Source organism: Adiantum capillus-veneris, chromosome 21 (assembly GCF_014529385.1).
Source record: "Adiantum capillus-veneris isolate H3 chromosome 21, ASM1452938v2, whole genome shotgun sequence".
NCBI classification, from domain to species: Eukaryota; Viridiplantae; Streptophyta; class Polypodiopsida; order Polypodiales; family Pteridaceae; genus Adiantum; species Adiantum capillus-veneris.
The window spans coordinates 93,387,710-93,404,816 of record NC_140951.1 but is presented as its reverse complement, the minus strand read 5'-3'; the positions used below and the strand labels follow the sequence as shown (position 1 = coordinate 93,404,816).

Genomic DNA, 17,107 nt, shown 5'->3' with positions numbered 1-17,107 from the left:
CTTGGAGTGTCCAAGTCTGTTACATAACATGTAGCTCAAAAATTCTTGAAAACTTTGCAGCATCAGAAGATTCTACTGAGGACGCCGCGAAAGAATGTCGTGAAGCTCGTTGAGCAAAAACTGCAAATATTATGCTGAATCCATGAATTCCAAGTCTTGGGTTCTTTATGGCTTATGCCCTGTAAGACACAACGATGAAGATGGGAGCGCGTCCGTGCGCGATGAAGTAAGAGTGGGAGTGGCTAATAAGTCCGGGGTCGGAGCACGAAGATACCTCAAATAAAAATCGAATAGCTCTATCTGCTCTTTTGTAGGACCAGTGTAAAAGCACACGCTTGATGCTCTGATACCACTGTCACAAGAAAGTAACCACGTGCCAATAGAAAAGAACAGACTGAACAGACTTTTAGCACTTCAATAACAACTGGAGAGAGAGAGAGAGAGAGAGAGAGAGAGAGAGAGAGAGAGACGACACGCAACCCAGAGTGGCAAAACTCCACCCCGGAGAGTATTGGCCCCAAACCTTGGCACCCCTTTCGATATTTCTTTATATTGCATCAACATTGTACAAGCCGGTACTCCAAACTCTGCACCTTCTCCAGGAAGCATGCCAGAGAATGAGCCCTTAGCACATATTTAAAGGCCCTTTGCCTATGAAAAGCAGTTTACATGAAAAGCCTTCAAACTCCAAAGCTCTTGGTCCAAAAGCAATGCCAAAAAGCTACCATCGTAATTTACAAAAATTACAAAAATCCGTAAAGCTGCCACGTCAACAGTCAGCACAAAACGCGGAAATCCGTAAAGCCTGCCACATCATGAGTCAGCATATTTTTCAAAAATCTGCCACGTCATCAACAGCTACGCAATTTGTGTGTGTGTGGGTCTTGCTTTATTTCCTTTGTCACTTGGTGCCCCATCGAACGGGGTCCCCATAAGTAGGACTTCTTCTTCTGTTACTTGTTCTTCTTAGGGTTTAGGCCCCTCGGCCCACATCTGCAAGTTGGTTCCCTTCTTCAGGGCTTTGACAAGTCAGCAGTTTGTGACACAAGAAGAATGCTATGTGCGTTATCAAGAAAGCCACAAATTTCTGATGTGTCAATTCCTTACCATCATGAGTGATAAAAGTATAAAGGTTTCATTAAATCATTTGTATCTATATTTCATGACCTTTCCTGCAGACGGATACATGTGATGATAAAAGGGTGTTAATCACATTAAATCATCTATGGCATGCATATCTGGTATGCAATCGAGGACATTTGCGATTTCAAGAGGGGGGTATGTCACGAGGCTGTGACAACCACTAACCTTAGTTGTTGGTTTCTTTCCCTTGATTTTTATTTATATTTTTGAGACCCTCTTTTTGAGGGCACAAATGGCCAAACGTTGTATGACCAGTGTGAAACGACCAATGGCCGAGAGTTTCACTGACAATAGTGAAGGTTAGGTTGCCACGAGTTGGTCGGGCCAATCGGCACTGAAATCCAAGTAGTAGAAGACTGGCTAGGCTCAGTTCAAAGTCATTTAGGCCCCACGCGACACTTATAAGTTGGTGGGTACAAGGAAATTAACTCAAAGAGGTAAAGTGGACACATGGCGGCTCCAAATGATTTTGCCAGACTAGCCAGCATTTGCCGAGGCAAGAGCCTCTTGCACGAGTACTGGGCCAGCTAATTGCTAATCCCTGCAGGGATAGGTGAACTCACACAAATATCACGCAAAATTCTCGTTCGATTCAAAGGGCAAGTAGCCCTACAGGTGTAAGACCTCGAGGGCTTGCTCCGGATGCAACCGGCACGCGAAACCAAGCCCAAAACAGGAATTTACAACCTGCTGTGTATTTTTGCAGGTTTAGGGTTTTGACCTTTTTGATCCCTAATACCCCCAAGAGCTTGGGAGAAGCTAGGGGATCACTGTACAGGTGTTCTGGTACATTTTCAGGGCAGAAAACAGAGAATTCAGCGTGCTGCAATTTGTCGCCAGGTTTGGAAAAGCCGCGAGAATCACCTTTTGCTTGGGAATTTTGTCACAAACTGGTGACGTAGCTGGCCCCGGGACATACACTCACACACCCTGCTGCCTGAAATGCACCTACAGGCTAACGTGGCAGCCAGCGGAAAATCCGCGGCAAAACACGCTGACATGCTGACGTGGCAAGTTGTACGGACAGCAGTACGAATGCTCCACTTTTCGCGCTGACAGGCTGTACGGAATTCCGAAAATTACGCTGGCCAGCTTTTGGGCACTATGCTTTGATTTTTTAGAAGCTTTTGGATTAGAGTTGCTTGTTTAAGAGCTTTTGAGTTTTGAGATTTTGGGGCTCTGCTTTTGGGCATCCCTTGTTGGGCCCTCATTACTTAGAGCATCTGGACGCACAGTCTCAGTGTGAGTCCCAGCAGACACCCTTTTTTTTTTTTTTTGGAAAAAGTCAGGGCTGTATATTACTGAGTACAATATAATCCCCAACGGATGCCAAAATAGCCTATCACGTGGGGTGTACAAGCTGAATGTAAAGAGGAGAGCCACTATAGTGACAACTCGACTAGAACAATCTCATGGTGGTCGGTGTGATGAGTGGAGGAGAAACCACCGAGGAGGGGCATAATGCCACGTAATCTGGCCACCTGTTAGTGTGAAGAAGAGTGGGGATCGGGCCCAACGCCGAAGGAAGGCAAATCGGCGAGCCTCGGCTTCTCGAGATGTACCTGAGGAAGAATCCCACTGCCAAATCAGGGTGTGAATGATGTCCAGCCAAATGGCAGTGAGGGTATCCTTAAGGAGCTGTGGAGCCGCACTTGGAATGTGAAGACAACGAGCTCTCCAAACATTCCATAGTGTAATACTAGTGATGACTGAAAAAACTTCATCACGTGTCTGAGAATCCCCCTGCCAAGCAATCTGTGGTAGCATAGCCAAAGTCCCTCGCCGATAACCAGTCGAGGTAAGCATAAAGGCTGGATCTGTGTCTGAGCCCTCGTAGAAAAGATGGGGGCCGGGCATCGGCATCAACCATGAGACAGATCCCCAAGTAAGAAATCCATGCTGCACACCTGCTCTGCTAAGTAGAAAGCAAACTGCAAGCCACACTACATGGGAAGCTGAGCATGACCAAAGACAGTGTGCAGGTGACTCAAGTAGTCGCAAAGGACAGCGAGTACATAACGGATCATGACCCATAGTAGCTAGCCAAGTCCCAACTGGAAGTCCCGCATGTGCAATCATCCACATGAAAAAAGAAATACGACGAGCCGCATGTAAATCCCAGATGGCAGACCAAAACTGTTGCAGATAGGCATGGGAGAGGCCTGAATGTAACCAGAAACGCATACGAGTGGGCTGCTCTGGCTGTTGTCTCATCAATGCTAACCGTCCAATCCTAACAGTGTACTCAAAGAAGGATACAGGTGCACAGGTGGGGTCAGAGTGAAGCCAATGCCACTCTCCCGGGTCCCAATAAAGCTGAGATAGGGCACGACCCTCCCACACCCAAAGCCTCCAAAGTGCAGCATCAGCGGAAGCGAAACGGGGTCAACGCAACGACGCTTCCCGCGGGAACCAACTACTCTGATGGCCTCCCATCGAGCGTCGGGGAGGACAAGGTGCGGAGAGGTGGAATCATATGTCAATCTAGCATGAATCCCCTGAGACTGGTCAGTATCAACTGTGAACAACATGGTGTCTAAACGAACTAATAAGAGAGTGCTCTGAGCAAAGAGGCCTTCCCAGCCACAATGGGGAGGCATCTGAACCGTGCCTCTCATGACTGCATCCCACTGTGAAGGAACAGCGGAATCAATCTCAAGCAGTCTGTCTGTCACCCCGCGACCAATGTCATAATGTTCTGCCACAAAATCAGCATCCAGCATACGTGTCTCATGAAACAACCGCATAGAGGCAGCAGGGCCAATGTCCCAAGCAGCCCTGTACTTTGCACCAAGATTAATATAAAAAGAAATACCGAAAGGGGCACCAATCTTTGGGGCCAAAACCTCTCGGCACGAACTACGCCGGGCCGTGTCGTCTTTTGTCAACTATTTTAGAGTGAATCTCTGTTGTGTCCAAGTTTGTTACAGTGGTATCATGGTCTGAGATTTAGAATGAATTTGAATGTAATTTGCCATGTGATGTCCTGTGATGTCCGGTGATGTGACTATCGATTTGGTACATGTGCTAGATGTGTCGTGTCTAGTGCGTCGGTACTAACAGTCGGTGTCTACTAAGACAGTTTATGGCCTCTGCCTGTTTTGCAGGCGTAATTGAGGGCGATTACAATTCTTTCAAGAGGAGGGTATGTCACAAACTAGTGACGTGGCTGGCCCCGGACATACACACACACCCTGCTACCTGAAATGCGCCGACAGGTTGACGTGGCAGCCAGCGGAAAATCCGCCACAAAACGTGCTGACATGCTGACGTGGCAGGCTGTACAGACAACAGTACGAACGCTCCGCTTTTTGGGTTGATAGGCTGTACGAATTTCCGAAAATTACGCTGGCCAGCTTTTGGACACTATGCTTTAATTTTTGAGAAGCTTTTGGATTACAGTTACTTTGATGTTTAAGAGCTTTTGAGTTTGAGATTTTGGGGCTCTGCTTTTGGGCATCCCTTGTAACAATAAATATGTTTATTGGGCCCTCGTTACTCAGAGCATCTGGACGCAGAGTCTGAGTGTGAGTCCTAGCAGACACCCTTGTACTTTGCACCAAGATTGATATAAAAAGAAATACCGAAAGGGGCGCCAGCCTTTGGGCCCAATACCTCTCGGCACGAACTACGCCGGGCCGTGTCGTCTTTTGTGAACTATTTAACAGTGAATCTCTGCTGTGTCGCGGTAGAATCTTGACTTGGGGTGTCCAAGTTTGTTACAGTGATATCAAGGTCTGAGATTTGGAATCAATTTGAATGTAATTTGTCATGTGACGTCCTGTGATGTCAAGTGATGTCCAATGATGTGACTGTCGGTTTGGTACATGTGCTAGATGTGTTGTGTCTAGTGCGTCGGTACTAATAGTCGGTGTCTACTAAGACAGTTTATGGCCTCTGTCTGTTTTGCAGGCGTAATCGAGGGCGATTACAATTCTTTCAAGAGGAGAGTATGTCACAAATTGGTGACGTGGCTGGCCCCCAGACATACACTCACACACTCTGCTGCTTGAAATGCGCCAACAGGCTGACGTGGCAGCCAGCAGAAAATCCTCCGCAAAATGCGCTGACATGTTGACGTGCCAGGTTGTACGGACAGTAGTATGGACACTCCGCTTTTTGCGCTAACAGGCTCTACGGAATTCCGAAAATTACGCTGGCCAGCTTTTGGGCACTATGCTTTAATTTTTGAGAAGCTTTTGGATTACAGTTGCTTTTAAGTTTAAGAGCTTTTGAGTTTGAGATTTTGGGGCTCTGCTTTTGGGCATCCCTTGTAACAATAAATATGTCTGTTGGGCCCTTCATTACTCATACCAGTTGGACGCAGAGTCTGAGTGTGAGTCCCAATAGACGCCCTTGTACTTTGCATCAAGGTAAATATAAAAAGAAATACCGAAAGGGGCGCCAGCCTCTGCGGCCAATACCTCTGGGCACGGAACTGCGCCGGGCCATGTCGCCTTTTGTGAACTATTTTAAAGTGAATCTCTGCTGTGTTGCGGTAGAATCTTGACTTGGGGTGTCCAAGTTTGTTACAACTTACAAATTTTGATTGTGAAGCCTCCTACTACAGTTATGCTGCTGTGATCGAGCTAGAGTAGGTCATTTTCAGCCCAATAATAGTGGAACAGCTCGTAGGAATGTAGAGGTTTTCTCCAAAGTTCAATTGGATAAAGAAATACTAAAAGGGGCGCTAACCTTTGGAGCCAACGCGGTGTGGCTGTCTGCTAGCAACCGCTCTACCTGCCAAGCCGTGGTTTTTTTGAAGTGTAATTTGCCAGTCACAGGTTTATTCGCGAAGTTCCTCTGTGTCGTAAAGTTTATCAATGTAAAGGTCAGGTGAAAGATAGCGAGTCTACGGGGCGGTTTTAGGAGGTCGATTCACGAAACACTCCAAGGTGCAAAGAACGGCATCTTACTTGAAAGGAAATGCATAGACATGGTGGTCTACTCTGTTGTTACACAGAGAAGCACCTACAACAAGGGTAAAATTCAAGAAAATTTTCACGCCGAATTGAATATGAGACGAATATGAAGGAGGTGTCATCACGGCTTGGCATCATCTGAGGATGACTAAGAAAGACCCCTTGGATGACTACTGCCAGAGGTTTTGGGATACTTATTTGCCAGTGTCCTCGTTTTGCAAGATTACTTTGAGGGACAAGATTGAGCGGTTTTGTTGTGGTTTGCTAAAAGAGAATCAAGACTATTGTCTAGAACAAAACTCTGACTCTATTCAGAGACGTATGAAACATGCTAAGCAAGGAGTTGGGATGCATGCCCGCTCATTGACTTATCCTACGGACAGGACGATATCCACCTCAACACACCAAGAGTCTACCAGTGAAGAGAATGAATCACGGGAACCGGATGACAGCTCATCACAAGACTCCAAAGCAGTAAGACAATCAGATGGTAGCGCATCTGAGGGTTCCGACGAACTAAGGAAACCATATGCAAGTTCATCAGAGGACTCCAAAGAAGAACGGGAATCAGATGATAGTGCATCTCAGGGTTCCAACGATTGAGATTGACGTGCCAACGGCCAAGGGAAGAACAGACATGGTGGTCTACTCTGTTGTTACACAGAGAAGCACCTACAACAAGAGTAAAATTCAAGAAAATTTTCATGCCGAATTGAATATCATACGAATATGAAGGAGGTGTCATCACGGCTTGGCATCATCCGAGGATGACTAAGAAAGACCCATTGGATGATTACTGCCAGAGGTTTTGGGATACTTATTTGCCAGTGTCCTCGTTTTGCAGAATTACTTTAAGGGAAAAGATTGAGCGGTTTTGTTGTGGTTTGCTAAAAGAGAATCAAGACTATTGTCTAGAACAAAACTCTAACTCTATTCAGAGACTCATGAAACATGCTAAGCAAGGATTTGGGATGCATGCCGGCTCATTGACTTATCCTACGGACGGGACGATATCCACCTCAACACGCCAAGAGTCTGCCAGTGAAGAGAATGAATCAGGGGAACCAGATAATAGCTCATCACAGGACTCCAAAGCAGTAAGACAATCAGATGGTAGCGCACCCGAGGGTTCCGACGAACTAAGAGAACCAGATGCAAGTTCATCAGAGGACTCCAAAGAAGAACGAGGATCAGATGATAGTGCATCTCAAGGTTCCAACGATTGAGATTGACGTGCCAACGGACAAGGGAAGCTAGCGAGGCTACCCACAAGTCCCAAGGCACAAGGAAAGAAAGTAATGGGAATCAGCTGGTAGATCAAAGAATTCCATAGATCCAAATTGAGGTGCCAAGGACAAGGAGGCCAACAAGGCTACCAACAGGTCACAAGGCACAAGAAAAGAGAAAGGTAAGCTAGGTCCACCAGATAATTTGGTCAAGGGTACTTTTTGGCCCTCGATGCAAAGTGGATGGAGGAGGAGAATATCGCAAATTCTCTTCAGAGCGAGTTGTACCTTGAAGCTTTTGGGCTATTAACAGTGTCTATGCCAAAAGTTACCGATGAATCAGCAGGTTGAATCTGGTGCGGTGCGGACTGCACAAGAGGGGAGCCACTCTACTCCTTTGTCACAGATTGCCTAAATTGAATAAAGTCAATAATTTCTCCTTGAGATTTTAGAGTACTTACAGGCTAACAGTATTTTGCGGAATGACTTTATGAATGTATATGCATTGAATTGGAAATTTCCTTAATTGAATTGAAAACATGTGCTCTTTCATGTGTGTATTGTTAGAGACATGTAGAGAAAGATGAAATGTCTGCAGCATTTCCTCTGATGAATGACTTGAACTTAGTGCATTTAGACATTTGTTAGAGATCAGTGCAATCTAGATGTGATGGCTAAGTGAATAAGAATTGATCGTGAACTGAATGAGATTTTAGTTCATCGAGATGCCTATATGGATGAGATGATTGGATATTGGTGTGAGTGCATCAAGAGTTTCGGAAGGATGAGATGGCTACATAGTGATCTAGGTACATCAAGAGTTCTATACGGAATGAGATGGCTAGATTGAATGATTGAAACACAGTGTTCAGTGTGAACTAAGTGTTGATTTCGTGAATTGCATGCTATATGAATGTACTGTCTTGTGGGGATGGTTATGGGCATGGTTTGCTTGATTGAAATGTGAAATGAAAGGATATGAATCTAATAGTAGCAAGATTTAGTAGATCAAGACATCTATGAAAAGATCAACGCGGTCTCGATGTAATCGCCAAAAGATTACAATGATCACGATTTGTATACGAGACCCTCGAGAGATATGTGTTTGATCAGTGCCTGATGTCCTTTGTAGAAGTGCTCGATTGGTGGAGTCTAATGCATGAGTACATGAGTTAATGTCTATTGAAGAAAGTTTTTGTCCATTGGCTGTTTTTGCAGGCGTAATTGAGGACGATTACAATTCTTGCAAGAGCGGGAAATGTCACAAAATGATGACGTGGCGTGCCCAACTGGAATATAAATGGCCGAGTGGACAAGAGAGACTAAACTGGCAAACTTAAAGAACATTTGAGCACCGGTCGTGGGGCCTAAAACCCTAGGAACCAAAAGCTTGATCTCTAGCCTAGCTGCCCGTGAAATATGCTGACATGACACGTGGCTGGATAGTACTGAATTCCGTTATTTACGCTAGCAGTGCCACGTGGCAGGTGTACGAATTTTCGCGTTTGGCGTTGGCTGTTGGCGTGGCAGTTTTGCGTGGGCTTTTTTTGGCACATGCTTCTGGGAAGAAGTGCTTTTCAATCTGATGCTTTTGGGGCTCTGCTTTTGGCCATCCCTTGTAGGTTTAAACGGACCCGTGCCTCACTCTACAAAGCATATGGACGCAGAGTCTGAGAGCAGAGGACCCTCGGGAGTTGTACTGGTGCGACTCATAATAACAAAGAAATACTGCAAGGGCGCCAGTCTTTGGGGCCAATGTATCTAGGCGCAGAACTCTGTCATGCCGTGTCGACTCTATCTCAACGTTCAGTGATTTTGCAGTTTTTGTTCATGTGTTGCTATTGGATTCTTGCTGGGAGTGTCAAAGCCTGTAACAACATCCACCTCAATGGGATCACTGCATTGGAATCCTCATATGAAGGCAGCGTCTCTCATATCATTATAAAGTGCTCCTCATAGCTCAACCGCTATGGCTTCCATGTATTTTTTCTAAGGTCCTAAACCATAGTATTTTAAGGTTTCAGATGGTAAACATTGGTTTTATATCACCATGCTACTCAGTATGTGTGCACGATTTAGAAAAAGGCCGAAAAAAGGACAAATCTGTGGAGGATGCTCATTTTTCAAGCGTGGAGGAAAGTAGAGGCCCTCTGGAGAGTTCGAGGTGTTAGGCGGTTGGCGGCTTGCTGATGGCGTTCCCAACTTCCAGATGGGAGCCATGTGGGGGCCATGCCACTCTGCTCTAGTGTGTTTGAATTATCAGCCAACTGTTTTTTAATCAATGAATAGTTCAGGGGTTGTCAACGAGGGCACACTTGTAGCCTCTCCTGTGTCTAGTCTCTTGGAGGAGGATCTCAACTTGGTTCCTCTTCCTAATCTTCTGTAAATATCTGATTATCAGTCAGTAATGTTTTGGCTCCTGTTGCAATTGTCTCCTATTGCCCCTGGAGATACTAAGGGCTCACTAAACAACTCCCCCCCCCCCCCCCCCCCAAAAAAGTCTTCTATTAGCTAGATGGTCACGTCTTTAGAGAACAGTTTTTGAAGTAGTCATGCCCTTAATGACTTACAGCAACCATCATGATAACACTCAGATCCAAGAGAAACGATACTCCTCTCGACCTTCTTGTTTTATTAAGTATTTTAATTTCCTGCCCACTCACCAGGCCAAACATCTTCCATACAAGACAGACAGAGAAGTTATCATAATGAATATACAGAGTTGACCGGATGTATGCAACTTGAAACGAGGCTAGACTGCCCTCGACATCTGTACAGATTTTGGAAAAATAGAGAATGTGCATCAGATACACCATACAAGCTCCTGATTAGTTGCTCCTCTACCATGATGATTATAGCTCAAGTTTGCTCTTACCCACACTACCATGTAGGTCTGTACTACAAGGCTCTCCTCTAGAAAAGAATATCCGTGCAAGTCTAGATAATCACATCAAATCCCCACATGAAGAACACATAAAAAGATTGGACTTGTAGCCTTTTATTTATTACACAAAACGATTATAGTACTTTGTTTCGACAAAGATATCATAGAAATATGAGCCAGATGATGTTAATAAAAGAGTATATATTCAGCATAGCATCAGAGTCAAATGGACCAGAAGGTTTTATGTGCAACACCTGATTAGAGACGTCGGAATGGTCCCTTCTTGTCATTCCTTCACCAATAGCACTCTGTCAAGATATGCCTTTATCAGCGACATAATTCTTTCCCAAGCAATACGCATCAAAAATAGTTACATACCTTCATCAGCCTAGAGAGGGATGGAAGAACATTAATAGGGGGGTAGATCTGCAAAAAATATCAGCTACTATCAATTTGGTGAATGACTGGAATTTTTGGCTGGGTATTTTTTATACCACAAATTTCCCACCTGTCTGTTCTGAAGCTGTCGGTCAATGTAGACTTGACCCTCAGTAATATATCCAGTCAAATCGGGAATAGGATGAGTTATATCTAAAGACAAACTTCCATTAGTAGCTTCCTTATTTTAAACCCCTGTTTGAAAGTTACAAAAGGAACATTACCATCGTTTGGCATGGTCAAGATTGGAATCTGTGTGATAGATCCCTTTCTTCCTTCAATTCGCCCTGCACGCTCATATATGGTTGCCAAATCAGTATACATATAACCAGGATATCCACGTCGACCAGGCACTTCCTCACGAGCTGCAGATACCTGTGGTAACATAACATAGGATAGTAATTAACCATCCGCATGGAAGATGATGAAGCATTGGTACAACGGAGCTTAATTTACCTCACGCAATGCATCAGCATATGAACTCATGTCTGTGAGAATAACCAGCACGTGTTTGCCGCAATCATACGCCAGATATTCAGCCGTTGTGAGAGCAATGCGAGGAGTGATAATACGCTCAATTGTTGGATCATTGGCCTTTTAATAACCAAAACAATCATGAACTCAAAAATGTGCACAAAACAATCATGAACTCAAAAATGGTGCACAGACAAGTGTCAGGAATCAAGATTTAAGTAGCTTGAAAAAGTAGCTCAAAAAGTGTAGCCTTTAAATCTAGTTCATTGGCATTCCAAAAAAAAAAAACACCAATGATTCTGAGGGCTAGACACAAACCAAGTTCAGAAACAGAGTAACTCGTTCCATAGATCCATTTTCTTCAAAATCTCGCTTGAAAAACTGTGCAGTTTCCATGTTGACTCCCATAGCTGCAAAAACTATGGCAAAGTTGTCTTCTTGGGCATCCTGGAAAGAAACAGCCACAGGTGATTATCACTCGGTGAGAATAGCTCCACTCAAAGAAAGGCAACAGAGATTTTTCAATACATCTAAGAGGTTCTCTGTCTGTTCCAGTCGCTTAACAAGGCCTGCTTGACGACATATTTGTGCTGCAATCTCATTGTGTGGTAAACCTGCTGCAGAAAACAAGGGAATCTTCTGCCCTCGTGCAATTGAGTTCATGACATCAATTGTGGAGATTCCAGTCTGAATCATCTCTTCTGGGTAAGTTCTTTCACTAGGGTTGATAGAACTGCCTGCACATAACAATGATAAAATCTTGTACACAGTTTGTGATAGCTGGCAATTTCTCTATGACATCCAAAACCCTATTCGCATCCAATGACTAGTTTGTCACTGTGGTTGCGGCTTCAAGTCCATCTTCATTTTCTTGTAGAGGTCCCAACGATGGAACAGAAAACCCGGCTCACTAAGGAAGAGGAACAGTAGAACAGCACACATGAAGACTTCACTCAAGACTCGATGCCCAAGAGTTTCACTTAAGTGAGCTGTAGATTATAAATTACTATGTGCAAGTCACTTGACACCAACAAGAAGAGATCAAAACCGGGTAAATGACTGACCTAGTTTCAAGTTAATCAAACCATGAACTGCTCATTGGTCTTCCTTGCGCATGCGAACGACAACAGTACATTTAAACAAAATCCCAATGGAAAACATTTTCCCTTCTCTTGGAATCATAGAAACAACTATAGCACTTAAAACACTTACAACTGAAAGAAACTTCACACTGGAAATGAGATGCAGACTGGCAGAGTTCCACTTGCAGATGCACTCGCCCCTAACTAGGCACCCCTTTCAGTATTTTTTCGTTATTGATCTTCACAAGATACAACAGCTCGATCTTTGAGTGAGAAAAAACCTGCTTTTATAATTCAAAAAGCTCTCAGCTTTTCAAGCTCCGAACATTAAAAAATGTCAACTGCTTTTCTTACGACTGAAAACTGCCATGTCACCCGCTGTACGGACAGCCGCATTTAGCTTTTAAGCAAAACAGGTGAAATAAAAATCCCAGTTGCTCCCACATTGAAGAAGGTAAGTGCGTTGGTGCCTTGAATTTTTCCATAAGCCCAACATACTTCTTTGGATACATCCGGCAAGGTGAGGGGACAAATGTCTCAAGCCAATCCACTGTTCTTTTTGTCAAAGTCAACAATGTGAAAGCGTAGAGATAGAGAGAGAATGCAAGAGAAAAAGAGAGAGATTGCTCGAACCAACCAACTTGGCAATGAATTAGATGATTGTACGATGGGCACAAAGAGCTGCTTATACACTCTCCTAGGGGACTTAAGTACCCCTCCCATAAATTGCCCGACCCAGACTCATGTGAAATAAGTATAATAAATACCTAAAATGACAAAATAAATCAATAGGATCGCATTGGATATTCACTATAGATGCATTAACACCCTCTCTCCAGCTCAAAGTGGAGATCGATGAAGAAGCTACCATGGATACCCCAGCTACTGGATTTGCAACCACCATCCTGTCACCGAAAAGAATGCCATCTCAAGCACCAATTGCCTCGTAGAAAATTGAACTATAAACCACACTACGTCCGAGAATCCCCATTTGTGAACTATGAACACAACACGTCCAAGACTTTCAAGATAATAAACCCTATCCATAATCCTGCCATCAACAGTGAATTGTCTACAACACATCCATAATCTTTTGAATACACCATGTTGGTTCCTTGCCCAATGCAATGTGCTTTGAACTCCAACACACGGATCCAAACACCGATGACTTGAACTCCGGCACACGGATCCAAATCAAGTATTGAGAGCCCACTAGCCTCTCTCTTCTGCTCACATGCCTTTCTCTGGCTGAAGCATGTTGCAGATGAACTAGAAGGCTCGAATTTTTGCCACTGTAGTCTGTGTCCACACAGGCAAACTCCAGTGAGTCCTTGGTAGAATCAAGGTCACTGTTGTCCTCATCAAGCTTTCCTTTGCCTTTGCTTTTGCCTTGGTCCTTTTGCAAGCTCTTTCGTCACGTTTTATACAACTCCTCTCAAAAGAACTCAAGCGAAGCCATAAAACATAACCACCCTTTGCATGATGTTGCTCAATTGGCTATTTTCTTGTTCTTTGAATAATATTAATATAGTGAAATAAGAACCTTTTTACATTGGTACAAGAGTTTAGATCGTTTGCCCTCTTGACGAGCAAACTGACCCTACCCAAAACATACAGGAAAAGATGGTGCTTCTTGATTCCATCGAGTATTCGTAGTTCCTGCTTAATGAACTCTGCAACATACTCTCGAGGCATCCTCATAAAACCTACCTATTCTACAGAACTTCCAACAATTTCTTCAAACTACATGTTGCCACCTCAGTTACCTCAAGTTTTTCCTACTCCGGCACCAGAAAGTGCAAGGACCTCTTCTTGAGAAACTACAAAGTCTTCTATTTGGGGGGGGGGGGGGGCGTCGGGGGGTTTCAGAAATATGATTGCACAATCCGATTTCTACTAGGTACCACCTCCCCCACTCCTATACTTCCCAGTTGGAGAATGTACGCCTATCCCTATTATCCACTTTTGGGACTTGCACCAAATCAGCCCAAAGACTTCAAGGATGGTGGATCAACGATAAACTTTTTCACTTTATAAGATCGGCAAAAGCAGTTTTTACGACGATTCGACAATATTTATGCATTGGGAAACTACACAGAAGAATCCAAAATCTCTCAAGTAGCCGCTTTTCTCAAAGACAATGTTATGCAGTGGTGGAGTTCTATAGCCACAAAGCCTAACGCTCCAAGGACTTGGCAAGCTTTCAAGAATATTTTGGCTTGAAGTCACATGGTCTCCTTGTTTGAGGTCCAGCTTCGGGCATAATGGCGTAACTTGGAAATGTTGGCCACTAAAACTATGGACAACTACAATCAAAGGTTTTTGGACATTTACCTCCCAGTCTCTTTCTTCAAACTAATAACCTTAAAGGACCACTATAAGCGCTACACCATAGGACTGCCATCGCCACTTCAAAAATATCGTTTGTCCAAGCAAGTCTCTACCATCCAAGAGCTCATGGACCATGCTACGGTTGGCTACAAACTAATGAAGGGAAGACAAGAATTTACAACTAACCAACCAACAAATGCAACACACAAATCTCGAGATTCTTGCAACACTTCGGCTCCACATGCACATGCCACAACCTCGATTGACCAATCACCAACGAGATACTCTTCAACAAGAAGGCAGGTGCTTCGAGTGCTTCGAGGCTAGGCACACTTCCTATGTCTATCCTCACCAAGGAGAAAAACTCCCTAGTAACTTCCCACCAAGAAAGCCAAATCCTCAATGAGACTTGTTTTAGATGTTTATGCAACTTTTGTACCCGATGCTTTCTATGGAAAGATGTGGCCACAAATCCCTTATCTTCTTCGATCTAGGAGACATCGAAAACTTCATCCACCTAGAATTCCTCAAGTAGATGGACTTTGAGTATGACTATTTTGTTGGAGGCATTGAAGCCACGCTAGCTACGAGAGATACCAGCACAATTGTCGCACTACTGGTGCTCTTCCCATCACCATTCAAGGGTACCATGGCAAGGCATACTTCACAGTATGAAGTTGGGCATTGCGACGCTCTTTTGGGCATGCCTTGGCACGACAAAAGCAATGCTACCATTCAGAACTGTAACAAAACCGTCACTTTGAACTAGGATGGTAAGACAATCGTTCTTCAAGTTCGACTTACAAAAACCAACCCCAAATGATTTTAGTTTTGCTTTGTGTTTATATACATTTTGGAAAGAACTTGTTTTGATGCCGCTTGAATTTGTTTCATTCTGGTTGAAATGCTATTTTTTAACCTTTGGACGACACATATTGTTGTCTAGGGAGCGTTCGATTGTATAAGAAACCCTCTGAGCGACACAGACTTCGGTCTAGGCAATGTCTGATGAGATTGCCTCAGTACGTAGTCTTAGCGCATCAAGAAATCTCATAGAGATCGGTGAGATCTGGATGTGATGGGTAATATTGTTACCCCAAAATATCAAGAGCTCCGATGAGGATGAGATGACTAGATCAAAATCTGATTGTGGAACAGTTCAGTGTAATGCATGCTAGAGAATGTGTTGTCTGGTAATAATGGTCATTGGCATATATGCATAAAGGCAGTGTTTGCTAAAGAATCGGATTGAGTTTTGCAAGTGTAATCACAGGCGACTAGTCTTCTTCAACACCACCACCTATTTGAAAGCGCCCAAGTGATCGGATAGAGTGGACAAGGGAAGGGGGGGGGGGGGGGGGGGAGAGAGAGAGAGAGAGAGAGTCTCCTGCACCAATCAACCTTGGGAATGAATAACTGAATGTGTAATACAATGGAGGCAAGGGGTTGCTTATATAGCAACCTCAGTAAATTGCCCTACCCAAGCTTTGACAAATAAGTAAAATAAACACCTAAAAGCCAAAAGTAATAATGAAATCACATTGGGCAGTTCACTTGAGATGCCAAAACTCTAACGAGGAGGGATTTTGATGTGCAAAGTCTTTTGAGCGTGTTCTGCTTTATTTTTAATGCCTCTATGTCACTTGGGGCCCCATCGGACGGGGCCCCCATAAGTTGGTAGGACTTCTTCTTCTGTTACTTGTTATTCTTGGGGTTTCTAGAATTAGGGTTTGCAGGTTTTAGGGTTAGGGTTTCCAAAATTAGGGTTTACAAGTTTTAGGGTTAGGGTTTCCAAAATTAGGGTTTGCAAGTTTTAGGGTTAGGGTTTCCAAAATTGGGGTTTCAACAATTAGGGTTTCTGGCAAAAATTAGAGTTAGGGTTTCCAAAATTAGGGTTTTTGGCAAAAATTAGGGTTAGGGTTTCTGCTCTCGAGCAACCACGTCATCACTTTGTGACACTTCTTCTGTTACTTGTTCTTCTTAAGGTTTAGGCCCCTCGGCCGGTAGCTCCGTTCTTCAGTAGGTCGACACGTCAGCAGTTTGTTACATCTCCCCTTCTTGAAAGAGAGTAATCGTCCTCGATTACAGCATATCAGCAAAAAAACTCAAGTTAGCTCAAAAATTTCCGAGGGACAATCCGAGGGACAATCAGTTTGCTCTTTAGATCAAGGAGTTAGCTTCTCCTTTCTGCTCTTTTGATCAAGGAGTCAACTTCTCCTTTCGGCTGTTTTGATCAAGGAGTTAGCTTCTCCTTTCGTCCAGATCAGAACTCTTGATATTCCGGCGTAGTAGAATTAGCCATCACACCCAAACCGTATTGATCTTCCACGGGTGTCTTGATGCACTAAAACTACATACCCAGGCAATCTCATCCAATTAGGAATATTCATTAGTTGGCACATCACAATGCAACACAAATGCTTACATATGCATGCTACAACACATAGAAACATAAAGCCGCCGATGAACACTCCTCTCGCATAACCTAACAAGGTCCGGGCCGCGAGATATTCAACGACTCCCTCATCACTCGTCCCGCATAACCTAAAAGGTCCGGGCCGGGAGATATAGAGGCCTTTTACAACCAAACGCCCCCGAGACCGCAGC

At 44.1% G+C, this 17,107-nt stretch overlaps 1 protein-coding gene across 2 annotated transcripts in view; it reads right to left on the bottom strand.

Moving 5' to 3' along the window:
• The window catches only part of LOC147431370 (V-type proton ATPase subunit B 2), a 38,033-nt gene that overhangs the window by 12,539 nt on the left and 8,387 nt on the right, over window positions 1-17,107 (bottom strand). For both annotated transcript variants that reach the window (XM_086493976.1, XM_086493977.1), the window contains 7 exons: window positions 11,616-11,824; window positions 11,406-11,534; window positions 11,070-11,207; window positions 10,838-10,988; window positions 10,684-10,766; window positions 10,554-10,601; window positions 10,430-10,483 (listed from right to left, as the gene is read on the bottom strand). In XM_086493976.1, the coding sequence (XP_086350102.1) occupies window positions 10,430-10,483; window positions 10,554-10,601; window positions 10,684-10,766; window positions 10,838-10,988; window positions 11,070-11,207; window positions 11,406-11,534; window positions 11,616-11,824 (812 nt within the window). The remainder of the gene's footprint in view (window positions 1-10,429; window positions 10,484-10,553; window positions 10,602-10,683; window positions 10,767-10,837; window positions 10,989-11,069; window positions 11,208-11,405; window positions 11,535-11,615; window positions 11,825-17,107) is intronic.